At 34.7% G+C, this 10,724-nt stretch overlaps 1 protein-coding gene across 1 annotated transcript; it reads right to left on the bottom strand.

The window, feature by feature from the left end:
- Nucleotides 1–654: 654 nt before the first annotated feature.
- Nucleotides 655–10,213, bottom strand: LOC125876625 (GEM-like protein 1). Its single transcript, XM_049557845.1, has 4 exons — nt 9,859–10,213; nt 9,470–9,571; nt 9,027–9,298; nt 655–1,157 (listed from the first exon to the last, which is right to left on the bottom strand). The coding sequence occupies exons 1-4, from the start codon at nt 10,109–10,111 to the stop codon at nt 978–980; spliced, it is 807 nt and encodes a 268-aa protein (XP_049413802.1). The 5' UTR covers nt 10,112–10,213; the 3' UTR covers nt 655–977.
- Nucleotides 10,214–10,724: the final 511 nt, after the last annotated feature.

Genomic DNA, 10,724 nt, shown 5'->3' with positions numbered 1-10,724 from the left:
CTTTAGGCCTTCAATTACGTTGAGCCGCCCCTGGTGTTGAACATTTAAACTAGAGTCACAATTAAATTCAAACTAATGGTTGTTCAAAAAGACTAGTGAGCTAAACACCAAGGTATATCATAGATTCAAGCTTCTTTCTATCTTGAAGTGGGCAGGTCTCAATAGACATAGTTTAACCTATTGACTTGTTCTCTACGTTCTTCATGTAAGATGTTAAGGAAATTTCAAAGTCATGCCTTGTATTATTATGTTTTAAGAGTAACAAAAACACTAGTTGATACTTGAATGTAACATGATTTAGATAAAAGAGTAGTGAATTAAGAGTAGCTCCTATGAACATGCTGTTAAGATTGCTTTGAAGGTTGATTGGGGTTCTGTCAGATTTATTTGAAACTTTCAAATGTCTTTAATCCCACCGCCAAAGGGCAAAAGAAAGAACATTTTTAATTTTTACATGCAGATACTTGATTCAGACTACAGGATTTGCAAATTTAACCCTTCAAGTTAAAATATCATTTCTGAGAATTGAAGGCTGAACAGTACCTCAAAATTACTCAACCAAGGTAAAAGAGATGAACAGTTAGTTAATTCATACAATTCGGTAACTACATTGCATTTCCAGCAGATACATAAACAACCGAATATCTTATTACAAAGAATAACTTTATTCAATTTCATGATGATATACAATGCATTATGTATACCAAATCCACTAGTGTATTCTCTGAATGATTTAGTATAAATAGCAATTGAATCCACCAATACAAAATTAGAAATACTAAAAGATGCTAATAATAATCATCCAGGAAATAGAGGGTGTAATACACAAGATACCAAACCAATAGACAAACAAAAGCATGTAGGCACAACAATAACCGACCCCTGATTTGCCATATTTTACAGAATCTTATCTACATTAAAAGCAAGCACCACTGCCATAGACCTCATCTGAAATGATCAAGAACTTGACGCACCAGCTATGAATGATCACCCAACAGAGCACCTTGCAAGCTTTTGACAGCATTATCATAGTTAACAAAACCCATAAACCAAAACTCATGATTGTCAACTGAGATGACCTGGATGTACTTCTCAGCTGGATTGATCTTGCTAATTGATGGATTAACAGCTTTAAGTTGGTCTACTGGGAGAACCACCTGCAATAGATAAAAAGATCTTGGTTATTTGCAGGCTTATTAAGACAAGCTAACAAAAGATCTCCTAGAGGCAGTTGAATACATATGCGACCCCTTAAACTTGCCCCAAATTTATATAAATACACCTAAAACTAAGGGGTGTACCTATTAAACAACTAATTGTTAATAGAAAATGTGTCTATTACCCAGCGCTGACATGGCATGTTCCATACTTCTCATGAGTGCATGACGTACTCTTGTTTACTTTGTGTTGAAATGCCCAAGGACAAAAAAAGAACATAACTAATTTTTCTTTCTTTATTTTCGTGTTCTCTTTATTCTCTCCACTTAAGTCGTATCTCCTTCAACATAGATGCACCAGCACCCATTTTCACAAGAAAAATCCTCATTGTTTCAATCCTATCATCTTCTACCATAATCTCTGACGTCAAACTCTAATCGTAGTCTATACAACTACCCGGATATTACGTTGGCGGTTGGTGAAATGCCAGATATGCAGATTATGAAAAGGAATGTTATCACAGTAACTAGATTTGGTGGTGGTGAGATGTTAGCCCTTAAGTCCTCCACCTACACTTGTAAATAAGATCTAACTCAAGGGACCCAGTAAATGATCCCATTTTCACCCATTTCTCCTTCTACACAACAACACCCTTTTTGCACATGTAACCCAAACACCCAGTGTTGTCATGGCGCATCGTGTGTTCCACACTTCTCATGAGAACGTGAACTACCCTTGTTATCTTTAAATTGAAATGTCCAAGGACATGTGTCAATGGAGAAAAAAAGAAATAACTAATTTGGTTATCAAAAGCAACATTTCTATTTTATTTTTATATTTTAGTTTTGCTCTTCTCCTCTCTACTTTGGGTATCCCTCCATCAACATAGACACGCTATTTTCACAACCAGAAACTCCATCATTCTCAGACCTATCCTCTCACTCATCTTCTACCATAATCTCTCACGTCAAACTCCAATTGCTAGTCTATGCAACTACCAAATTAATATATTGGTCGAATGCTCTTTCACCTGTATGCAGATTTTGAAATTGTTTAAAAGTGTTGTCATGGTAGCTAGATTTGGTGGTGGTGAGATGTTGTCCCTCAAGTCCTCCACCTACACCTTCAAATTAGACCTCACTCGACGGATCCAACAAACGATCCCATTTTCACCCATTTCTCCCTTTACACAACAACACCCTTTTTCCACACGCAACTCGAACACCTAGTATTGACATGGCACACAAAGTGTTCCATACTTTTCATGAGAACATGAACTACCCTTGTTTTCTTTACATTGAAATGTCCAAGGACACATGTCAATAGAGAAAAAAGGAACATAATTATTTTGGTCATCAAAAAGAACACAACTATTTTATCTTTATATTTTAGTTTTGCTCTTTGTTCTCTCCACTTTGGGTGTACCTCCATCATAATAGACACTATTTTCACAACCAAAAGCTCCATCTTTCTCAAACCTATCATCTCAGTCATCTTCTACCATAATCTCTCACGTCAAACTCCAATTGCTAGACTATACTTAATATGTTGGTCGAATGCTCTTTCACTCGTACACAGATTCTGAAATTGTTCAAGTGTGGTTAGGGTAGCTAGACTTGGTGGCGGTGAGACAAACCTTTAGTCCCTCATCTAAGGCTAACATGGTGCACTGCGTGTTCCATACTTCTCCTAAGAGCCTAACAATCTTTTTCTTTATATTGAAATGCCCAAGGACAATGTCAATGAAGAAAGAAAGAACATAGCTATTTTATTTTTTTTCTTTCTTCTCTCTACTTTGGTCATACCTCCATCAACATAGACTCATTCGCTTCCATTTTCACAACCAAAAGCTCCATTTTTCTCAATCTTATCATCTCACTCATCTTCTACCATAATCTCTACATCAAACTCCAATTGTTAGTCTATGCCACTACCTAGTTAATATGTTCGTGGGATGCTCTTTCACTGGTATGCAGATTTTGAAATTGTTTAAGAAATGTTGCATGCTAGCTAGATTTGGTAGTGGTGAGATGTTAAACCTTTACTTCTCCACCTACACCTTCAAATTAGACCTCATTCGACGGATCCAACAAATGATTTCATTTCTCCTTCTACACAACAACACCCTCTTTTCACACGCAACTCAAACAATGACGCCAAACCCAATAGTGAAGTGGTCTAGGAAATTATAAGGACCCGTTTAGCCATAGATTTCCCAAGTAAAATTTGGCAAATAGTATTTGTCCATACAATTTGCCATTATTTGGCAAATAACCCAAATTCTCAAATACTAGAAAAAACTAGTATTTGGGCCAAATCTCATTATCTAGGAGCTTTTAAAAATTCAAATTCTACACCAAACTTTAATCTTTTACAAAAACATCCTCTATATAGTTGTTTGCGTTGTATTACATAATTTTTTCCGTGAACACCCAGGTAGTGATGAAATATTCTATGAATATGAAAGTGATGATATGGTTGTTGATAAAAATGGTGAACAATCAGTTCAGGGTAACAAAGTTGTGTGCTTCGTCTACTTCACAATATATGAAATGATGCTTGTTACACTCACTCCGAACTACCACATTGCTCCAGTGTCATGGACAATACTTGTTATTTGTTGCAGCGAAGATCCAATAGATTTGTTGTGGAAGTAATGATAGTTTTTAAAACTTATGGTATAAATCATATTTCTTAAAAAAATGAAATATGTTTTACCAAATATTATGGTCAAACACATGGTTAACTTTCATCCAAATTTTCACCTAAATAATATTTGCCAAAAATATTCGGGAATCTATGACCAAACGCTAGCTAAGTCTTTATGAATTGGAAAAGCAAGAAGCAAAATTACAAGAGAACTTTGTCTTTGTTGTATGACATAATTAAATAAATAGAAGTATTCTTTCTTTGATAGCTTAACCTTTTAGATAAGATAATCACACTTCAACATGATAACAGAAGAGATAGAGGTCCTAGTTTTGAGTCTCACTGCCAATCATTACCAAAAGAATAATTCACATGTTTGACTCATAAAAAAGAATTAGGCCGCGTGTGCAGTGATATGTTGAAAGACATTTAAGTAAAAGTGTGTTCTCTCTAACAATTTCCACTTTTAGATGACATGGTCACACACTTCAACACTCTTTATGGTTAACCAATTCGTTTTCAAATACCCAACACTTTGGCAACGGAACCGGGAGGTGCCGGTTCCGGTACCGTTCCGTCCCGGTCCGTTACCGGTCCGATTTTGTTTCGACTTGCACCATTTAGGTCCGGTGTCTAGGGGGTCAGGGAAGGGTAACGGGACGGAAATTGGGATTTACCGGTTAGTCCCGGTCCGGTATATGCCGGTTCCGGTCCCGGTCCGTCCCAGTCCAATCCGGTTCGGTTTGTTTTTTTAAAAAAAAAATTGTAAAAACAATCATTGAGAGCCGTTGGAAGGTCGTTGGGCAATGGGTTATGGGCCCCACCAACGGCTCTTTCACCCCAATAACTCCCCAAAACACCCCCTACCCCCCAAGCTTTTTTTAATACCCCAACCTTCTAAACACTACATTTTCATCCCTTTTTTTACCTATAAATACCCCAAATCTTTCATTCTTTTCACTCACAAAAATATTATCTTCTATTCTCTCAACAACTCTCAAAAGTCTCACTACTCTCTAATCTCTTATTCTCGTTAAAATTACGAACTTGGTCTTTGGAAATTGGATTTGGAGCTTCAAAATTCAACTTTCAATTTTCGGCTTTCGGTCATACACGTCTACTTTTTTAAGTAGACGTTTGGTACATACGTTCCAACTCACTTTTCATTTAGTTATTTATTTGTTTGCATTTAATTATTTATTTTGTGAGTAATTAGTCTCTAGTCTCTACTTATTTAGTTATTTATTTGTTTAAAACTTTGCATTACATTTTCGTATTATATATAATTTACTCACTTTTATATTTGAATATGGATTCCGGTAAAAACAATGTTGACAAGGGTAAAACAACCATAGTTGATTCGTTGACTAATTTATGGACCTCAAAATCCAAGAAAAATAAAAAAACCAGTAGTACTTCAAAATCTAAAACTAAAAAAACTTCTCAATTAAAAATAAATAAGAATAATTATACGCATGTTAATGAAACTGTTTTTAATATTGATAGTAATAGTGGATTAGATCCTTATCATGAACATTTACAAAGAAGGTTTGGTAATTTTGATGAGGAATTACCTAAAGATGATGAACATGATAATGTTAATGATTATATTGATAATTTTGATAATAATGTTGATGAATATGATGATGAAAATGAGCCAGTTACGGCTACTACTCCCACTCCCAGTCCATCTCCCCCTCCCACTCCTAGTCCCGCTCCCTTTCGTTGTCCTGCTCTCGTTCCCCCCGTACATCCTAGACCTAAGGTAGAACGTGCTAAAAAATCAGTTGTGTGGCAATTTATGACTCAACATGAAGATAAAACACAAGATATTTGTAATAAATGTAAACATAGAATGAATCATAAAATTATAGGAAAACAGGGTGGGATTGGACATTTGAGTAATCATTTAATGTCATGTTGTAAAAATGAATTTTTACATGCTAAAGTTGTAGCCGAAGCTAAAAAGAATGGTACCACCCTTCCTGAAACTGTAGGAGTAGGGGGATCTAATATGGTCCAAACACAATTAAATCCTTCTAATGTTTCTAGCTCTAGTATACAACGGTCATATAGTAGAGAAAAAGATCTTGAAGAATTAACTAAAACGATTGTTGTTATAGGTTTGCCATTTAGTTTTGTTGAAAATCCCGATTTTATTCATTATATTTAAATTATGTATAATTCACATTTTAAAGGTTTTACTAGAAATACAATTAAGAAGGCTATCTTTAATTATCAAGCTCAACATTTTCAATATCTTCATTGTTTATTTTATTATAATAGTTATTACTTCTGATATGGGTCGTAGTGTAAATGGTAATGATTATTTCACTATTACTGCACATTGGATAGATGAAAATTGGATTATGCAAAAAAGAATTTTAGGTTATAAATGTTGTGAAATGCATAAAATCGGTAGTTATATAGCTCAAACAATTATAGATGTTCTACAAAACTATGGAATTTGTGATAAAATAATTAGTGTTACCTTAGATAATGCTTCTACTAATATATCTGCTGTTGAAATACTAAAACCGTCTCTTTGCCCTGTTTATATTGATGGTTTTCATATTAGGTGTGTTGCACACATATATAATTTGATTGTTAGAGATGGTATAGCAATGTATAATGATGGTTGCATAAAAGTTGAAATTGCATGTCAGTTTATTTTTAAATGTTAAGTTAAGTCTAGACGTAGAGATTTAGAAAATCGTTGTCGTGAATTTAATCTTCCACCAAGAAAAATTCCAAAATCAGTGTGTACCAGATGGAATTCTTTATTTGAAATGCTTAAAGTCGCTTATGATTTAGGAAACCGTTACAAATGGTTTGGAATTTGAGTATTAAAGTTTGAAATTTAAATTTTTAAACTTTAAAAGTTTGAAAATTTGAAATTTATACTTTAAAAGTTTAAAATTTAAATTTTAAAACTTTTAAAGTGAACTAAATTTTTATACTTTTAAAGTTTAAAATTTAAATTTTTAAACTTTTAAAGGAAATTTAAACTTTTATACCTTTAAAGTTTGAAATTTAAATTTTCAAACTTTTAAACTGTGAAATTTAAACTTTTATACTTTTAAAGTTTGAAAGTTTGTATTTTAAACTTTAAAAGTTTAAAAGTATAGATTTTTAACTTTAAAATTATAAAAGTTTTAATATTATTTGATTAATGCTCCCAATTTTTTAATTTTAATAAGTAATTTTTTTTTTGAAATATAGCCGTTGGGACCCGGTTTCCGGTTCCGGTACGGTACCAGTCCGGGACGGATACACCTACATTTTTCCAGAACTACCGGTTCCGGTACGGTTCCGCCCCATGGTACCTGGTTCCGGTTCGTCCCGCTCCGGTAGTCCTGCTACCGGTCCCGTTGCCAGCCATAGTGTTGGGGGACTTTACCCAAGAAATTGGTCAAATAGATGGAAAGATCAAAACATGGAAATAGACCTGAAACCAAATCAAAAAAAATTCCATGTTGAAATATCTTTGAATGAAAAAGAGAAAAAGTGGAAATCAATGTATATGTTGATTCAAAAAGCTAGTTGAAGAATATATGTTGTTTTCTTAAGGGTCATTGTTTTGGAATAAAGAACAAGAGATGAAATTAAAAAAAAATAGGATAAAAGAAAGAACGCTCAATCATTTTGTTTGTCTGTCTTTCCTTTTAGTTTTTCTTGACACGTGTTATTGTATTACTTGTTTATTTCCACATAAGCTCTGTGTAAATTACACACCTTTAAACTTCTCCAAAGACTTAGCAACTCGTGTTTAATAAAGACAATTTAAAAGTTCAAGTGTTCTAATAAGTTGTACTTTAGTACCTAAATCAAAAATTCGGGCAAGTTTAAAGGGTCATATATTTATTCAGCCTTTAGAAGCTTAACATCATAAATTATGTGCACAGAGAACCCACCCATTACATCCAGGTGTTTGTTCAATGATTATAGCAACCCATATATGAGAATCGGAACTATGCAGCTAAAAAAGAAAATTTCAAAGGTTTTGTGCACATAGATTTGAATATATCTTGCCTATTAGTCAAAAGTATCATAGAATATTCTTTCCCAAATAAGTAGATCATAAAAAGTCCATGTGTTGTCAAAACAACATATAGTTTGATGCGTAATCTTATATTTCTTCTTTATGGGAAAATCGAGAAATCAAGAAGGTCAATGGTGCACACTAGGTGGTAGTATGTCCACCCCACCCCCTCTATCCTTCTCCACTTGAATACCAAGTATTTGTCTCAGCAGAGTTCAAACATGTGTTGTGCATCAATCCATACATTATGCATTAAGCTTTTACCACTAGACCAAAGTCATTACGTGTTGCGATTTTACCACTAGACCAAAGCTTGGGAGCATGCAGTCTTCTTTCATATAACCATTTTACCACGCAATGGCGTTTCTAAGATTTTAATTAATGGGGTTCAAAAAATAAAATATAGTGCTTGGGATTTGAACTAGGAACCTCAAGGTAAATTTTGAACCCCCTTAACTACTAAGCCAATCTTTAATCTTATGTTTAGGAGATTCAAAATCTATATAAATACATTACAAAAAATATCTTATTTTTTGTATGACAAAGGAAACCCGCAGCCGCTATTCTGTGGGTGCGCACAGGGTAAAACCCCCGCTCCTATGCAATAGCTCGCAAACCACATAGGAGAGGTAACCCGCACTAGGCAAGCCTGGTGCGACGAGCTCGACCCAAAAGGCAAACCCCTTGCTTTTGTTGGCAAGGGGTTTCGAACTTGAGAGCTCCAACATGGAAGTCCCAAGCCCAAACCACTGGGCCACCCCAAAGGGTTACAAAAAATATCTTATATATATACATAGTATTATTTTTTGCCGAGCGGGTTCAAGTGAACCCCCTCGCTACCCCCTAGATCTACCCCTATTACCACCCATGCATGAGAATAGTGAAACACAACCATGTAGACCTTGATGATTCTTAATAATATTTGAGTGATGATATTGCACTTGAGCAATCTTGCATAGATGTGCTTGATTAGGCTAGAAAACAGAAGTATACAAGACTCTCATCTTATCAACCATATGTAACACCATACTTTGTCCAACACCATTAAAAAGGATAGTGCAATGCTTAACTTGCAGTTCATGACATAATGGAGCATTATAGACAAGATGAAATTGAGGATTTTTCATTGCACCCTCGAGCTGTTTTTCTTTTCTTTTTTTGGAGAGGGGAGGCATACCTTGTAGTAGCTATATTCTGTCTGATCACCAACTTTGTATGAAAGAGGATTATCACTACAAAATGCAAGTTTGGCAGTGGATAAGTACAGAACTCCCATGACCGGACCAGCAGAAGTAGATAAGTAGCATGCATATGACTTCAAAAGTTTTTCCTCTGGGACAGTCTCAAATGTTTGTCTGAAAACTTTCTCATAACCACCCTCTGCCAAGACCTTTGTTCCTTGAGCAATTCTTCCCATAGCGGCATCAGCCAAACTGGGGCTTGTTTTCACTGAATCAATTATAATACAATTAGAAAATTGAACAACTAACATTGGGATATGCAGAATCCTCCTGACTAGTATAAAAAAACAGAAATAAAATGGCAGTGTCTATGCAAAATAACAAATTCATATATGGTAAAATAGCACATGACATAGCAACAAAAAGCAATTTGACATACAGTGCTGCCACATATTCCCAGCAAGATCCTCAGCCTTCTTTGTTGCCTCTGCAGCCTTCTTTCCCCACTTACCAAGGACATCCTTAACAGAATCCATTTTATCTGTAAATGACAATTCAGACACATAAACGATAAGCAGACAAAGTAATAGATGTACACAAAACAGGCTCCATTTGCAAAAGAAACAAGAGGCTAGACAAGTGTTTAGTTTAGTGGCAGAAGTATATTTTGCATAGACACAAGTGTACATGTTATCTGAGTGTACTAGATAGATTTCTTTGACAAAACATGTGGGCTCTCAGTCTTTGATCTCATACACTAAAAAGGTAAATTACATTCTCTCTTTTGGTCTCCGTCTCAAAATGAATAAGAGGAATGAAGGGACTTACTCTTCACTAAAGAAGCAGGGGGTTGAGCAGGCTCGGGAGTAACGTAGGGATTAGACTCAGTAGGCATAGTAGTTGCAGCGCTGCCATATATAGGCGCAGATGGAGGATTCGATCCGACATTAACCGGAGTCCAGGTCTCAGATACCGGAGCGACGTCGTTTGGATCGAGCTTTGGGTATGGAGCGTAATCGGAAGAATGAGAATGATCTGATGGAGGTTTAAGGTTAGGGTTAGGATTAGGGTTTGGGTTCATCTTCAAGATCGAATTTGTTATTTAAACTGAGAAATCCAGAAAAATCTTTGCGAATTTATTTTTTACAAAGAAAAAAACTGACAAGCGTGGTGTACGTGGATGACCACAATTTATATACCCTTCACGTTATTCTTTTGGTCAACTACGGTTCATAATTGATTCCAGCCGTTACTTTCCTTATTTAAAATTTAAATAGATATTTTTAAAAAATTATAATTGAAAAGTTATTAAAATACGGATTTGGCTCGTCTCCATTTCCCTTGTCTTTATTTTCTCCAAATTCTAGCCGTGATTAATGACATATGGCATATGTTAGATTTAATGACTAAGATTTAATTAATTAAACCATATTCCTAATCATGATTTAGATAATAAATATATTATTATATCAATTAAAAATAGTCCTACTATTTCTCCTTATTCCCTCCGACTCCAATTGTTCCTCTCTTTTTCTCCCTATTCCCTCCAAAAAATTTCTTTGCTGTCATTTTGCAACACCGATCCGTTTACATTTATTTGAGAAATGAAAATTTTAGAATTGGTATTTGCATTAAAATACATTAATTTAAATAACATTAGTTCTCAATCTGCTTCTTTTAAATATAGAAATATT

Source organism: Solanum stenotomum, chromosome 9 (assembly GCF_019186545.1).
Source record: "Solanum stenotomum isolate F172 chromosome 9, ASM1918654v1, whole genome shotgun sequence".
In the NCBI taxonomy this organism is placed as follows: domain Eukaryota; kingdom Viridiplantae; phylum Streptophyta; class Magnoliopsida; order Solanales; family Solanaceae; genus Solanum; species Solanum stenotomum.
Note: the sequence above shows the minus strand (reverse complement) of the source record. Positions and strands in the feature narration are given on the sequence as shown.